This window comes from Ranitomeya imitator, chromosome 6 (assembly GCF_032444005.1).
Source record: "Ranitomeya imitator isolate aRanImi1 chromosome 6, aRanImi1.pri, whole genome shotgun sequence".
Classification (NCBI taxonomy): Eukaryota; Metazoa; Chordata; class Amphibia; order Anura; family Dendrobatidae; genus Ranitomeya; species Ranitomeya imitator.
This window is the reverse complement of record NC_091287.1, coordinates 215,445,988-215,462,953: the sequence shown is the minus strand read 5'-3', so window position 1 is coordinate 215,462,953 and position 16,966 is coordinate 215,445,988. Positions and strand designations below refer to the sequence as shown.

The following is a 16,966-nucleotide window of genomic DNA, read 5'->3' as shown; positions in this document are numbered from 1 at the left end:
TGGCGCTCCTTCCCTTCCGAGCCTTACCATGTGCCCAAACAGTGGTTTACCTCCACATGTGAGGTATTGGTGTACTCAGGAGAAATTGCCCAACACATTTTAGGATCCATTTTATCCTGTTGCCCATGTGAAAATGAAAAAATTGAGGCTAAAAGAATTTTTTTGTGAAAAAAAAGTACTTTTTCATTTTTACGGATCAATTTGTGAAGCACCTGGGGGTTCAAAGTGCTCACTATGCATCTAGATAAGTTCCTTGGGGCGTCTAGTTTCCAAAATGGGGTCACTTGTGGGGGAGCTCCAATTTTTAGGCACACGGGGGCTCTCCAAACGTGACATGGTGTCCGCTAAAGAGTGGAGCCAATTTTTGATTCAAAAAGTCAAATGGCGCTCCTTCCCTTCCAAGCCCTGCCGTGCGCCAAAACAGTGGTTTACCCCCACATATGAGGTATCAGCGTACTCAGGACAAATTGGACAACAACTTTCGTGGTTCAGTTTCTCCTTTTACCATTGGGAAAATAAAAAAATTGTTGCTAAAAGATAATTTTTGTGACTAAAAAGTTAAATGTTCATTTTTTCCTTCCATGTTGCTTCTGCTGCTGTGAAGCACCTGAAGGGTTAATAAACTTCTTGAATGTGGTTTTGAGTACCTTGAGGGGTGCAGTTTTTAGAATGGTGTCACTTTTGGGTATTTTCAGCCATATAGACCCCTCAAACTGACTTCAAATGTGAGGTGGTCCCTAAAAAAAATGGTTTTGTAAATTTCGTTGTAAAAATGACAAATCGCTGGTCGAATTTTAACCCTTATAACTTCCTAACAAAAAAAAATTTTGTTTCCAAAATTGTGCTGATGTAAAGTAAACATGTGGGAAATGTTATTTATTAACTATTTTGTGTCACATATCTCTCTGGTTTAACAGAATAAAAATTCAAAATGTGAAAATTGCGAAATTTTCAAAATTTTCGCCAAATTTCCGTGTTTATCACAAATAAATGCAGAATTTATTGACCTAAATTTACCACTAACATGAAGCCCAATATGTCACGAAAAAACAATCTCAGAACCGCTAGGATCCGTTGAAGCGTTCCTGAGTTATTACCTCATAAAGGGACACTGGTCAGAATTGCAAAAAACGGCAAGGTCTTTAAGGTCAAAATAGGCTGGGTCTTGAAGGGGTTAAAAATGAGCGCGTTAATAGCTTGCGGTGACGTCGCGGCTTGTGATTGGTCGCGGCCACGCGACCAATCACAAGCCGCTACGTCTTTGAAAGTCATTAACGCGCTCATTTTTCAAAAATGAGCGCGCTAATAGCTTGCGGTGACGTCGCGGCTTGTGATTGGTCGCGTGGCGGTCACATGGGCGGCCCGCGACCAATCAGAAGCCGGGACGTGATTCTCAGGTCCTAAAAGCGCTGATTTTGAACAACGAAGCCTGCCGGTTACCCGCGCTGAGTCCAGGGGCCGCCGGAGAGGTAAATATATCAATATTTTTTATTTTAATTCTTTATTTTACACATCTCTATGTATCCGATACCCGATACCCGATACCACAAAAGTATCGGATCTCGGTATCGGAATTCCGATACCGCAAGTATCGGCCGATACCCGATACTTGCGGTATCGGAATGCTCAACACTAGTTGTGAGCTCTCCTTCAATGAAAGTCTACAGAGGCTGAACAGACATCTGCCTGAGATGGTTTAGTAAATTCTGCATTGAGCAGGGGGTTGGACAGGATAACCCTGGAGGTCCTTTCCAACTCTAACATTCTATGATTTTATGTCTTACCATTGAATCCATCTGTTCCAGGACTTTCATGAACTGCTCCACAGTTGTCTTTATCCTTTTGTCGAGTTTGCCAAGTGCTTCCACTTGAAGACTTTTACTAAGAAAACCCTATAGAACAAATTAAAATATTTTGGAAGGCTTTTCTAGAATTTCAAAAATGTAAAAAAAAAAACACAGCCTATTTTACAATTACTCGGAATCTTCCAATTTAACAAACTAATACTAATTCTGATGATTAAATACATGTCTTATGCTTAGCACCAAGCACATGGTTCTAGTAAAGCTAGAAATGTTCATATATACGGTAGGTGGACATATAACCTTCTGTAGGCCAGATAGCTCCTTGCTAACATCTTCTAGTTTGGTTGCAATTTGCTCAACAGATTTTTCCAAATCCTTTAGCTTCTTTAATTCAGATTCTTCCTCTGGATAGTGCTGTTGATCATAAGTATAAAAAAAGAAGAAAAGACTACATCACAAAATGAAATTAGCTGTGTGTGGGGTTCGGAGTGGACAAATACCATCATAAAACAGGATTTTTGGTTGCTTACCGTAAAATCTGTTTCTCGGAGCCTTCATTGGGGGACACAGGAACCATGGGTGTCTGCTGCTGCCACTAGGAGGCTGACACTATGCAAATAAAGTTAGCTCCTCCTCTGCAGTATACACCCTATCGAAAGGAAGTAGGATATTCAGTTAGTGAGAAAGCAGAAGGAGAAGCACCATGTAAAAGACAGAAAACGCAAACTAACAATATAACACTTGGGGGGGGTGCTGTGTCCCCCAATGAAGGCTCCGAGAAACAGATTTTATGGTAAGCAACCAAAAATCCTGTTTTCTCTATCGCTTCATTGGGGGACACAGGAACCAAGGGACGTCCCAAAGCATTGCCTGGGGAGGGAACAGCAGAAAACTCCATTCAGGTCAGAGAACTCGCCACTGCCATACGCGAGATCCTTCTGCCTAGGCTGGCGTCTTCCGAAGCGTAGGCATGGACCTTATAAAATTTGGCAAACGTGTGAATGGAAGACCAGGTTGCCGCTTTGCAAAGTTGTAGGGCAGATGCCCCATGGTGTACTGCCCAGGAGGCACCTACTGCTGGATAGAGTGAGCCTTAATCCCAGGGGGAGGCACTCTGTTCTTGACTCGGTAAGCCTCCGAAATTGCAGTTCTGATCCAGCGAGCAATCGTAGCCTTGGAGGTCGGCAGGCCTCTTCGCGCACCATCTGGAATGACAAATAGAGAGTCCGTCTTCCTAAAGGGGGGGTCCTAGCCAGATAGGTCCTCACCACCCTGACCAGGACTAACCTGTTCAGTGAATGCTCCAGAGAATGAGTTGGAGCAGGACAAAAGGAAGTGAGGACAATACCCTCATTCAGGTGAAAGGTGAACACCTTGGGAAGGAAGGTAGGCGGAGGTCGCAAAATCACCTTAACCTGGTGAAGAACCAAGAAAAGGGGCCACAGGAAAGTGTCGCCAACTCTGAGACGTGCCTAATGGAGGTGATGGCCACAAGAAACACCACCTTCCAGGACACAACGGACAGGGAAACCTCCCGGAGAGGTTCAAAGGAAGAACCCCTCAGGCCTCCAGAACAAGATTGAGGTCCCAGGGGTCCACAGGAGTCCGGTACGTAGGAGCCGCATATTGAACTCCTTGAAGAAAGGTTCTGACCTGAGAGCGAGAAGCTAAGGTCTTCTGGAAAAGAATGGAAAGGGCTGATCCCTGACCCTTTAGTGAACTAAGGGCAAGGCCAGCGTCAGCGTCCTGCCTGGAGAAATGCCAGAATGGAAGGGAGAGAAAGGGACATCGGCGGAATGTCAGACTAATACCAGCAGAAAAAGGCTTTCCAGGTCCGATAATAGACCCAGGAAGATGACGGCTTCCTAGCCTGGATCATGGTGTGAATCACCTGATCAGAAAATCCTGACGCTCTCAGAACCGCGGTTTCAACAGCCATGGCGTTAAATTGAGCGACTGAGAATTCTGGTGGCAGATCGGTCCTTACGACAGAAGATCTGGCCTGTCTGGGAGTCTCCAGGGAACGTCCGCAAGGAGATTGACTAACTCTGCGAACCAAGACTTTCTGGGCCAATCTGGTGAGATCAGAATGACCGACACCCCATTCACCTTGATCTTCTTCACCAGCCTGGGAAGAAGGGGAGAAAAACAGAAAAGGGAAGCACGAACCGCGAACAAGAAATGGCCAGGGCATCGGCGCCCACCGCGAGAGGATCACGGGACATGGAGACAATCCGTGGAACCTTCATGATCAGTCGGGACGCCATGAAGCACACATCCAGGGTCCCTCATCGAAGGCAAATCTGATGGACGACCTCCTGATGCAGGGACCATTCCACTGCCACGAGGCCCTCGCGGCTGAGAAAATCGGCGGCCCAGTTGTCCACGCCGGCAATATGCACCGCGGATATCACTGGAAGTGTCACCTCTGCCCAAAGGAGGATCTTGGATACCTCGGCCATTGCCAAGGCTCTGCGATTCCCTTCCTGGTGATTAACATATGCCACCGCCGTGGCATTGTCCATCTGAACTCGGATTGGCAGATCCATGAGAAGCCTTTCCCAGTGACGGAGGGACAGAAGAATGGCCCTTATCTCGAGGATGTTGATCGGCAGAGAGGATTGAAAAACGCTGCAAAACAACGCCTGCAGCCCCCCAAAACCCCCAATATTAAAGGGGAAAAGACCCCTGATGACCCACACTGCAGCTAGGCCCGGAAAAAGCCGGGACCTAGATTACATCAGATGACCACCGGAGCACGAGGGAAGCGGAGAGGAGAGCCCTAAAACTGCTGCAAAGGTAACCTGAATTAAGGGGCCCACTATTAAAATAAAGGAAACATTTTTTTTTGCTTCCTGATCTTTTCTTTCACTCTGTACCTGGGGGGGAGAGAGAGTACCTCCCCATCCAAGATAGGGCGTCCGATAATCCAGCATATTGGGATGTCCGCGTCTCCTCGAACCGACAGGCTCTGGTGGGCGAGTGGGTGGGAGACGGAGGCAGGACCGGGTCCGAATCCCCTCAACACGTTTCTGTGTTAGGGGCTGGGGTCCTGCCGACTGAACGTATGAGGATACGGGGTGGCAGTACACGCCGTACTCAGTCTCTTTGTGGGAGTACAGGAGTGACCGTTCACCCTGTATCCCTCTGGAAACCTGAAAAGAAACTACGCACATTGAGGTAGATATGGGTCTAATGAAAGACCCGTGTCTACCTCCTACTGACACTAAGCTAAACTGAATATCCTACTTCCTGTCGGTAGGGTGTATACTGCAGAGGAGGAGCTAACTTTTTTATTTGCATAGTGTCAGCCTCCTAGTGTCAGCAGCATACACCCATGGTTCCTGTGTCCCCCAATTAAGCGATAGAGAAATACACGATAAACGACATTTAACATCCCAAACATTCAACAAGGCCTCATATGTAATGTTTGTTTGCTTCCTGCAAGTAGAAAATGGGATGATTACAAGGCGGTTATGATGATTAAAACCATACCTTGATTGCAGAAATCTGTTTTTCCATCTATGAGAAATCCAGTGTTTAAAATCATATGCAAATGAGCCACAAGTGTTCCCGGGGTGATACACCACATGAAGCTCACGTGCCCTCACATCCTATTCCCTACCCGCCACCAGTCTCCCATGACTGACAAGTCACTCGTTTCAATGACCTGTCTGCCCTGACTGAGATCTCTCACAAGCGCCATCAGTGCCAGGGGCAAAACATGAGCAGTCACGTCTTCATGATGTTTCTAGACCCAATGTATCAATCTGCGCATGTACCCCCCATCTGAGAAAACAAGTGTCACAGATATGACCAGCAGAGAAGAAGTGTCGCTGTCATGGGAGGCAAGTCACTGAAACAACAGTGACCTGTCAGTCAATCAGCAGTTGGGGGGGGGGTGGATTAGGGAGAGAAAGGGCAGGCAGAAGAGCTGTAAGTGCAATGTCCCCACCCCCAAAGCACTTGTGACTCATTTACATAGGATTTTAAATGCTAGATTTCTTAAGATGACAATCAAGGTATGGATTTAATCAGCATGGAAGCGCAAGGAACATGTTAATAGTTTGAGGAACTCATACTCATGAAAGATTACCTTTAATTACATGAAAGTTCACTTTTATTTCTATTACAGGCTGAAAATAATTTATCTTGAAAATATTTTTTTACAAATTTAAAGGGAATCTGTCACTACATTTGACCTATCTAAACTATTAATATGGGAATGCAGGGTACAGAATGCTGAGGAGAGTTATAATTGTATGCCTCATATCTGAGGCCTTGTTGCGGACAAACCAGATTACTTACCGGTAATTGTGTTTCATGTAGTCCACGATAGCACCCACTGAGAGAGAGGACCCGCCCATTGGAGCAAGAAACCTACAGAAAAAAAAGGATCGGTCCCCCTCACCTCCTCAGTTGGATTACAGTGTATGAAATTAACCGCCAAGAAAATATTAGATAATTCCCATAAAAATATACGTAGCTATACACATCAATATATACAACCACCACCAGTAGTGAATCACATACACCTCTCTATTAATTTTTTCTTCTTTTTTTATTGTGTGACTCAAGGGAGGGAAGTGAGTGGGTGCTGTCGTGGACTCCATAAAACACAATTACCGGTAAGTAATCCATTTTTTTCTTACTGCCACGACAGCACCCTCTGACAGACTTTCAGAGAACCATCACCTGGGGGGAGGGGGGGGGGGGGGGGTACCACAGTATTGAGGACAGATCTCCCAAAAACCAAGTCAGAAGATGATGATAAATCCAGTCTAAAGTGGTTGTAAAATGTAGATGGTGTAGACCATGTTGCAGCCTTACATATCAGATCAATCGAGATGTCCGCCTTCTCAGCCCAGGAGGATGCCATAGCCCGTGCTCAATGGGCTCTTACTCTATTGAGGGGTTGTTCACCTTTCGCTGAGTAGGCCAGACAGATTGCATTTCTGATCCATCTCGACAAAGTGCCCTTTGTGACTCCAAGCCCCTTACTGTGGACCTGAAAGGACACAGAGTCGTACTCTACCTCCAGGGATAAGTTCTGTCTATATATTGTAGGACAGTCCTCCTTACATCTAAGGTGTGGAATCTCTCTTCCTCAGGAGTAGAAGGGTTAGCAAAAAAGGAGAAGAAAAATCTCCTGACCTCTGTGAAATCTAGCAGATACCTTAGGGAGGTAGAAAGGGTCTGGTTTCAGCACTCTATCAGGAAATACTAACAGGAAAGGAGGGCCAATAGGAAGAGCCTGTATGTCTCCTAGCTGTTGTCAATGCAACTAACAGAGCAGTTTTTAATGATATGTACTTTAAAGAAGCAGACTCCAAAGGTTCAAATGGAGGACCAGTCAGGGCAACAAGGACCAAGTTCAGGTCCCAAGGTGGTACATGAGCAATGTGTACCGGGTCGTTACGCTCACATGCTGCAATAAACCGTGCAATCCATCTATCCCCCACAATATTATGACTATATAGGGCTCTCAAAGCAGATATCTGAACCTTTAATGTGTTAACTGAAAGGCCCAGCTCCCGATCTCTTTGGGGAAACTCAAGAATTGCAGAAATTGGAACCTCATTAGAGAAGGGACCAGTATGGAAATCAATGAACTTTCTCCACTCTCCTCCTAGTCGTGGATTCCTTCCTACTCTGCAGCAGGGTGTTAATTAGGTTGTCAGAAAACCCCCTTAACTTCAACAACTGCCTCAAGTTCTACGCCGTCAAGTGGAGACCCTTCACCTGGGGGTGATGGAATGGTCCCTGAGAGAGCAGGTCCGGATCTGATGGGACGACCCAGAGGTCAAGATATGGACATGGCTCTGAGCCATGAAAACCACGGTCTCTTGGGCCAAAAATGAGCGATGAGGATTACTCTCGCTCCTTCCTCCCTGATCTTCCTGATGACCAATGGGAGCACAATCATCGGGGGAAACGCATAGGCCAGATCGAAGTGCCAAGGGAACTGGAGGAAGTCGACCATGTCCGGGTGGTCTCACCTGTTCAGGGAGGCAAACCTTTTGACTTGTCTGTTGGCTCTGGTAGCAAACAGGTCTACCCCTGGAAGCCCCCACAAGTCCATTATTTTCCTGAAGATTTGGTGACTGAGAACCCATTCTCCCTGATGTAAAGTATGGCGACTGAGGAAGTCCGCTTTGAAATTGTTCACTCCCATGATGTGAAGGGACAGGAGATGGGTTTCGGCCAGTTCGAGGATTTCCTCTGCAGTAAGCATCAGAGTTCTTGATCGAGTGCAGCCTTGTCGATTTATATATGCGACTGACGTGGAATTGTCCGATAGGATCCTTACATAAGACCCGAGACTGTGGGAGAAAGTGATGTATCGCATGACTGGTTGCCTCTAACTCCCTTAAGTTTGAGGAATCACAAGCTTCTACTATGGACCACTGCCCCTGGGTCAAGCTATCACCCAGATGAGTCTCCCCATCCATCGGGACCAGCATCAGTAATAACTACCCTAGAGGGTCTCACTACCCATGGAACCCCTCTAGAAAGATGATCCCGATCTAACCACCAGGACAGGGAGTTAACTACTTCCAATGACCGTTATTTTGCCACTACGGTGACCTTGCAGTCGGTCCTTCGCACAGATGATTTCCTGCTGCAGATGCCTAGTATGAAATTGGGCCCATTGAACAGCTGGAATGCAGGACGTAAGGGACCCCAAGAGGGACATTGCATCTCTCAGGGACATGTGAGGGTTAACAATTGCCGCCTTTAGTTATAATGGATAAAGTTGTCTCTTAACCTCCGTGAGGAGACACCTTTGACTTACTGAATCTAGGTGTAGACCCAGGAAGGACTTAAGAGTTACCGGGACCAGTCCAGGTTGATTATCCAGCCCAATGCCTGTAAGGAAGAAATTGCGTCATCAACGCGACCCCTACACTGGGAGACAGATCTCCCTACTATTGAAAGATCATCCAAGTATGGAATAATTAGTGAGTCTCTCAGACTCACATAAGCCATCACCTCCAGTATCAATTTTGTGAAGATATGAGGAGCCATGGATAGACCAAATGGCATCGCTGCAAATTGGAAATGTTGGACACGACCTCCTATGATGACCACCACTCTGAGGTACTGTTGAAACTCGACATGTATGGCTAAATGGTAGTAGGCATCCTTCATATCCAGGACAGCCATGAAATATCTGGGAAATAAAAGTTTAATAGCCGATCTTATAGACTCCATCTTGAAGGTGTGAAATCGAAGGAAGCTATTCAATCTCCTCAAATTAATTATGGCTCTATAAGAACCATCTGGCTTGGAGACCAGGAACAAAGGGGAATAAAAACCCCTTTCCTCCGGGACCTCTACCAGGACATGTTTTGACAACAAACTCAAAATTTTGGACTCAAGAGCCTCCTGTTGTGCAGGGGAATTAAGAGAGGTCAATATAAAGGAATCCGGGGGAATTAGATGAAATTCCAACCTCAAACCAGATGACACTAGGCTCAGAGTCCAGGGATTAGATGTAATCTCTCTCTATTTGTGGTAAAAGAATCTTAACCTGTCACCCACAGGAGGATCAGGGATACCGGAACTTGTTTCCGCTCTTGGAGGAAGACGCACTACACAGGGCACCTTTTTGCTTGGTCTCCCTAGTCCCTCACCGATCCTGGATTCTATAGGACCTCCTTTTACCAAACGGCCGCTTCTTGAAGGCCTCCCTGTTGGTTAGGGAACCCCTTCTTCTTCTCTCCTGCCTTGGATGTCATTGAGTACTTTTCCAAACAAGTACTCACCCTGGCATGGAATTGCGCACAACTTAGATTTAGATTGCGCATCCCCCTTCCAGGCCTTCAGCCATAAGGCATGGCGAGCACAATTTACCAGCCCAGCTGATCTAGCCGCCAGGCGTAGGGAGTCCGTTGAAGAATCAGCAAGATATGCTGTGGCTCCTCTGATCAATGGGATAGAAGACAACAATTTCTCTCTAAAAACTCCATTTCTAATTTGCTCTTCTAGCTGATCAACCCAGACCAACATTGATCTAGCTGTATATGTGCCAGATATAGCTGGTCTAAAGGCCCCAGTACAGGATTCCCATGATCTTTTAAGGAGCGACTCCGCTTTACGGTCCAGGGGGTCAGATAGGGTCCCAGAGTCCTCTATGGGTAGGGTAGAACATTTTGAAGTTGAACGCACTGCAACATCCACTTTGGGAACTTTGGACTAGGTTGCCAAATCATCATCAAAGGGATACTCCCTTTTGGAAGCCGAAGGGAGGAACTCTCGCTGCCCCTGCTTCTGCCACTCTTTTCTGACTAAGTCTTTCACCGCTGCGATCACTGGAAATGTCCGCCTCTTCCATTGCGAGAGGCCTGCAAACATGATCTCCTGCATAGTCCTAGCCTATTTTGTGTCTGAAACTCCCATGGTACTTCTTTTACCAGGTTATCAATGCTCTCTATGGGGAAACAGGAACGTCCTTCCTCATCAGATGAGGACGTTGAATGAGAGGAACCAGCGGACCTAACCCAGTCACTATCAGAAGAGGGGCTAGAAACAGGGGTAACACTCCTTGCACTGGACCTATGCTTTTTAGTTTTGCCCGAGCCTTTAAGGGATTGGAGCTCCTCCCTAATTCTTGCCCTATATCGGTGGACAGATGATTCCTCCTCGAGTCTAGCTGATACACTTTTGACATAGTCTCTTTACATAGGTGTCAGGAAGTGGCTGCGAGCACAAGGCACATTCTCTGTGTTTAGTTTTTTTTTTTAGCCTAAAGGGGATACCCAAAAAGAAGGGGTAATCAGCTTAGTAGGCAGTCATGTAACACTCACCCAGTGAAGCTTGTCAATGTGGTACCGGTTCTAGAGGCGGAGGCACAGCATGAGATGTAGACTGCACATACTCCTTGATTTGTACACTCTATCCAGTGGAGTCGTCCTCACGGGAGCGCACACTGTTGCTCTTGGACTTGCTGCGAATCTGCACTTCCACCACCTGTGGGTGCACCTCGAAGTCTCCTGGAGAGGGCAACTTTGGGGCACACCGGCAGCTGTGGGATTTTATACATACAGTCGTTCATCCACCTCCAAGCTTAAGACATGCCTCCCCGTCCCCCGGAAGTGAATCCTGGGCACTTCCAGGTCAGGAGTGCTAATTGGCCATTGCACATGAGCGAGGCCGCAACCCGGAAGCCAGGCCCGACGGAGGAGCAGGTAGGCCGATGCCCGCACCCTGCTTCCCCAGGATGAGCGCCGGCTGTTCCGGACCGCGCCGCACTCCTACATGAGCCAGGGCAGCCCCTCCCGGACCCTGGCCTCACGCCATCCACTGCCAGAGGGGGAAATCTGACAGGAAGGGCTCCCGTGACCCTGTTTCTGGAGCCATACACCCTGCTGTTCCCTCAGAGAGCACAGGCAGCTGCAAAAGGCCCAGGTAACCTCTTCTTCTGCAGGTTCCTAAAGGAACAAGAAACCAGGAGGCGAGGGGAAACACCCCTCTTTATCTGTAGGCTTCCTGTTCCCATGGGCAGGTCCCCTCTCTCAGTGGGTGCTCTCGTGGTGATAAGAAAAAAAATCATCTTGTACCACTTTATATAAATGAGCTCTTCCAGGCTCAGAGGAGGATGGTGCCTGGAGATAACTCTGCCTCCAGAGCTTGTTTTTTTCAAAATTCAATATTATTGAAAGGTTAAATAATTTTCAATAACAAAAATACAACAAAAAGAAAAGAATAGCTAGGACAAAATCAGCATCAATATGTCATAGAATATAAGCATAACCTCGAGTAAAACATCAAGTTATAGGAAGAAAAAAAGAGGGAAGGGAACATTTTAGGCCATCAGTAATACAATTATGAAGCTACTGAAATCCAATGGAAACCATACATAACGTAGCCAGACGCTAACCAACGTGTAGAACAATCCGGACAGAGAAGAAACGCACAGGAGAAAAGGGTGGGTCACATCAGTCTGATGCAAGACGGTAGGCATCGGATTCTTGGAATTCAATCCAGTCTCTCCAAGTCTACAATATCACAGTCAGTGGGGGTTGGGCAATCAAATGTTACATCCTATTTAGAAGGGCTATTTCACAGAACAACTCCTCCAGAGTAGGTAGAGAAGTACTTTTCCAGTGACAAGGAATGATTATCTTAGCAGCCTGTATAAGATAGCTTATTAAAGACCTTTTGTATCTGGTGAAACTAGTTGGGATCATAAAGAGCAAAAGAGATTCAGGAGAGTCAGGAACAGAAAGAGACTAGTCATTTTTTCATAGTCTGAATTACCTGAGTCCAGAAACCTCTCATTATGGGACAGCTCCACCAAATGTGTGTCATCATCCCCTCTTCCATATCTCCAGCATCTGACACGGCAGGAAACCATTTATGAAGTACCGTATATACTTGAGTAGAAGCCGAGATTTTCAGCCCAAATTTTTGGGCTGAAAGTGCCCCTCTCGGCTTAAACTCGAGTCACGGTTGGCGGCAGGGTCGGCGGGTGAGGGGGAGAGAGGTCTGTCGCATACTTACCTGCATCCGGCGCTCATGTCGCTGTCCCCGCCTGTCCCACGGTCTTCGGGTGCCGCAGCTCTTCCCCTGTTCAGCGGTCACGTGGTACCGCTTATTAAAGTAATGAATAAGGACTCCACTCCCATAGGGGTGGAGCCGCATATTCATTCCTCTAATGAGCGGTAACGGTGACCGCTGACAGAGGAAGAAGCTGCAGTGGCCGGAGATCATCTGTCCAGGATAAGGAGCCAGGGACTGCGCCGGAGCAGGTAAGTATGTCATATTTACCTGTCCGCGTTCCATACGCCGGGCGCCGCTCAGTCTTCCCGTCCTCTTGCAGTGACTGTGCAGGTCAGAGGGCGCGATGACGTACTAGTGTGCGCGCCGCCCTCTGCCTGAACAATCAGTGCGGAGAGACGCCGAGACTGGACTCTGAGGAGCAGCGTGCAGCAAGAGAGGTGAGTATGTTGTTGTTTTTTTTATTGCAGCAGCAGCATTATATATGGGGCATATCTTTATATGGCACATCTATGGGGCAATAATGAACGGTGCAGAGCATTATATAAGGGGCACAGCTTTATATGGCACATCTATGGGGCAATAATGAATGGTGCAGAACATTATATATGGGGCACATCTTTATATGGCACATCTATGGGGCAATAATGAACGGTGCAGAGCATTATATAAGGGGCACAGCTTTATATGGCACATCTATGGGGCAATAATGAATGGTGCAGAACATTATATATGGGGCACAGCTTTATATAGCACATCTATGGGGCAATAATGAACGGTGCAGAGCATTCTATATGGGGCACATCTTTATATGGCACATCTATGGGGCAATAATGAACGGTGCAGAGCATTATATAAGGGGCACAGCTTTATATGGCACATCTATGGGGCAATACTGAATGGTGCAGAGCATTATATATGGGGCACAGCTTTATATGGCACATCTATGGGGCAATAATGAACGGTGCAGAGCATTATATATGGGGCACAGCTTTATATGGCACATCTATGGGGCAATAATGAATGGTGCAGAGCATTATATATGGGGCACAGCTTTATATGGCACATCTATGGGGCAATAATGAACGGTGCAGAGCATTATATATGGGGCACAGCTTTATATGGCACATCTATGGGGCAATAATGAACGATGCAGAGCATTATATGGGGCACAGCTTGAAATGAAGAATCTTATGGGGCAATAATGAACGGTACAGAGCATTACATGGGGCACAGCTTTATTTGGAGCATCTTATGGGGCAATAATGAATGGTACAGAGCATTCTATATGGCACAGCTTTAAATGGAGCATTTATGGGGCAATAATGAACAGTATGGAGCATTGTATATGGCACAATTGATGCCTCTATTAATTTTACTTTTAGGGTATGTTCACACGTTCCTGATTTCCATCCTTTTTTTTTCAGGACTGAAACCGCAGCTCTTGGCAGAAAACGCAGGTCCTTTTTGGTCCTTTTTTGGTGCGTTTTTTGATCCTTTTTTTTATGCAGTTTTCTATGCAGAGTCTGTGTGTTTTCTAGGAAGTTTTTTAGGGTTAAAATGGCTGAAAATACTCTAAGGCCATGTTCACACAGTGCGTTTTTTACCGCGGAACCGCGGCGGTTTTGCCGCTGCGGTTCCGCAGCTGTTTTCCATGCAGGGTACAGTACACTGTACCCTATGGAAAACAGGACACACTGTGCACATGGTCCGGAAATTGTAAAAAAAAAGCCGCGCTGAATAGCTCCCGGAAAAAAGAAGGAGCATGTCAATTCTTCTTCCTGAACCGCAGCGGTTCTGCACCCATAGACCTCCATTGTGAGGTCAAAATCGCAGTAAAACCCGCAGATCAAAAATATATCTGCGGGTTTTACTGCGATTTGATGTGCAGAACCGCTGCAGCAGGAAGTGCGGGGGAGCGGGCGGAAGTGCGTGGGCGGAGTGTGGCTGCCCCCCCGTGCTCCGATGCCCCCCCCCGTGCTCCGATGCCCCCCCCCAGTGCTCCGATGCCCCCCCCGTGCCCTAATCTCCCCCCCTTATACTTACCCGGCGTCCCGGTGTCCGTCCGGCCGTCTTCTCCCTGGGCGCCGCCATCTTGCAAAATGGCGGGCACATGCGCAGTGCGCCCGCCGAATCCGGCAGATTCGCTCCAAAGTGCATTTTGATCACTGAGATATAACCTATCTCAGTGATCAAAATAAAAAAATAGTAAATGACACCCCCCCCACTTTGTCACCCCCATTGGTAGGGACAATAAAAAAATTAAGAATTTTTTTTTTTTTTTTTTTCACTAAGGTTAGAATAGGGTTAGGGTTAGGGGTAGGGTTAGGGGTAGGGTTAGGGGTAGGGTTAGGGGTAGGGTTAGGGGTAGGGTTAGGGGTAGGGTTAGGGGTAGGGTTAGGGTTAGGGGTAGGGTTAGGGTAGGGTTAGGGGTAGGGTTAGGGTATTTTCAGCCATTTTAGCCCTAAAAAGCTTCCTAGGAAACACACAGTAAAAAAAGGATAAAAAAACGCATCAAAAAACGCATCAAAAAACGCATCAAAAACGCATCAAAAAAGGACAAAAAAAGGACCTGCGTTTTCTGCCAAGAGCTGCAGTTTTTAAAAAAAACTGTCCTGAAAAAAAAAGGATGGAAATCCTGAACGTGTGAACATACCCTTACCCTCTAACTAATACTAATACTAATACTCTAACCCCTAACCCTAACCCTATTCTAACCTTAGTGGAAAAAAAAAAAAAAAATTCTTAATTTTTTTATTGTCCCTACCTATGGGGTGACAAAGGTGGGGGGTGTCATTTACTATTTTTTTATTTTGATCACCGAGATATAACCTATCTCAGTGATCAAAATGCACTTTGGAACGAATCTGCCGGCCGGCAGATTCGGCGGGCGCACTGCGCATGCGCCCGCCATTTTGCAAGATGGCGGCGCCCAGGGAGAAGACGGCCGGACGGACATCGGGAGGCCGGGTAAGTATAAGGGGGGGAGATTAGGGCACGGGGGGGGGGCATCGGAGCACGGGGGGGGGGCATCGGAGCATGGGGGGTGGGATCGGGGCAGCCACACTCCACCCACGCACTTCCGCCCGCTTCCCCGCACTTCCTGCTTGCAGCGGTTCGGCACCACAAACCGCAATAAAACACGCAGATATATTTTTGATCTGCGGGTTTTACTGCGGGTTTGACCTCACAATGGAGGTCTATGGGTGCAGAACCGCTGCGGCTCCGAAAAAAGAAGTGACATGGTACTACTTTTTTCCCGCAGCTAGTCAGCGCGGCTTTTTTTTTTGAAATTCAGGAACATGTGCACAGCGGTTCCTGTTTTCCATAGGGTACATTGTACTGTACCCTGCATGGAAAACAGCTGCGGAACCGCAGCGGCAAAAACGCTGCGGTTCCGCAGTGAAAAACGCACTGTGTGAACATGGCCTTATTGGTATCTATTTTTATTTTTTAAATTCACCGGTAGCTGCTGCATTTCCTACCCTAGGCTTATACTTGAGTCAATAAGTTTTCCCAGTTTTTTGTGGCAAAATTAGGGAGGGAAGGGGGTCGGCTTATACTCGGGTCGGCTTATACTCGAGTATATACGGTAATATGAAAACCTGGTACCATCTGGAGATGATCTTAAAGGAGAGCTCTTGAGCTTTGGTTGCAATTGATGTTTTGTGAGCAAATTGAAAACATTTAGCCCATTGTGAGTCTTCAAAAGATTTACCCAGTTCTCTTTCCCATGCATCGCAATAGAATGGTCTGACAGTTGTATGGGCTATTGGGTATTTATTGGGGGCGACCGCTAAGTGACTGTAGAGGACTGTCTGGGGATAAGTATATGCTTTTTTCTCCCACTAAGTGGCTCTGGGCCAACCAATTGTGCACTCTATATAGATACTATTGATTCAAAATTGGGGCTGTGCCTGTATGAACATCTCTGGAGATCTAATCCTGGGTATAGCTAGAGATTTTATTATTTATGTATGCACATTTGCCTTGTTTAAACACTAGTGGGTACAAGTGAATATACACTGCAGTATACTGGACCTAGCTCCTCTTGCTACATCTGGAATCATCAGTCTAGAGGCCCCAGGTTATATAGACAATATTGGTATATGTTATCTCAATGCAGCACTATTAGTAGGCATAAATCGGTGCAAAAATATTTTGTAATGCCAGAATATATGTTTACATAAATGTATTTCACATGTAATGGTGGTTTTTGTAACCATGGAGTTTTTTACTCGTTGGAGTAATTTTAACTGTTTTTAAATTGTGTGTAGCATTTCCTTGTAGAAATAAAATTTGATACTTTATTACAAACAAAAATTCTTTTGTGGAGTTCCAACCATAGTGGGCATGTGCTTTTTTCTTTCTTGTAAACTCTGAGGTACATTTTACATGCCCGGTAGTGAACCCACTTGATTCATATGTGTTATTCTGGATGGTGCCCACTGAACTAGGTGTGTTTTTGGGAATAGAAATGTTGCAACTGTCTATAGTAATAGTCGGCTCTTGGAGGGAAAGAGCAGTCCAGAAATATCTCGTTGAGGGGTATTAAAGATGCTTTAGATAGTTCATGAGCAAAGTGAAGAGGGTGATATTTACTCCTACCCAGAAATCGGTAAAAAGGTGGGATTGTCTGATATTGGGTATGGGCCCTG

General features: G+C 46.4%; 1 protein-coding gene across 3 annotated transcripts in view; it reads right to left on the bottom strand.

The window, feature by feature from the left end:
• Nucleotides 1-16,966, bottom strand: part of BAG1 (BAG cochaperone 1) — a 53,632-nt gene that overhangs the window by 16,157 nt on the left and 20,509 nt on the right. For 2 of the 3 annotated variants that reach the window (XM_069730473.1, XM_069730474.1), the window contains exons 4-5: nucleotides 2,106-2,219; nucleotides 1,785-1,892 (exon numbers count right to left, since the gene is read on the bottom strand). In XM_069730473.1, the coding sequence (XP_069586574.1) occupies nucleotides 1,785-1,892; nucleotides 2,106-2,219 (222 nt within the window). The remainder of the gene's footprint in view (nucleotides 1-1,784; nucleotides 1,893-2,105; nucleotides 2,220-16,966) is intronic. The other variant, XM_069730475.1, reaches the window with a different exon arrangement.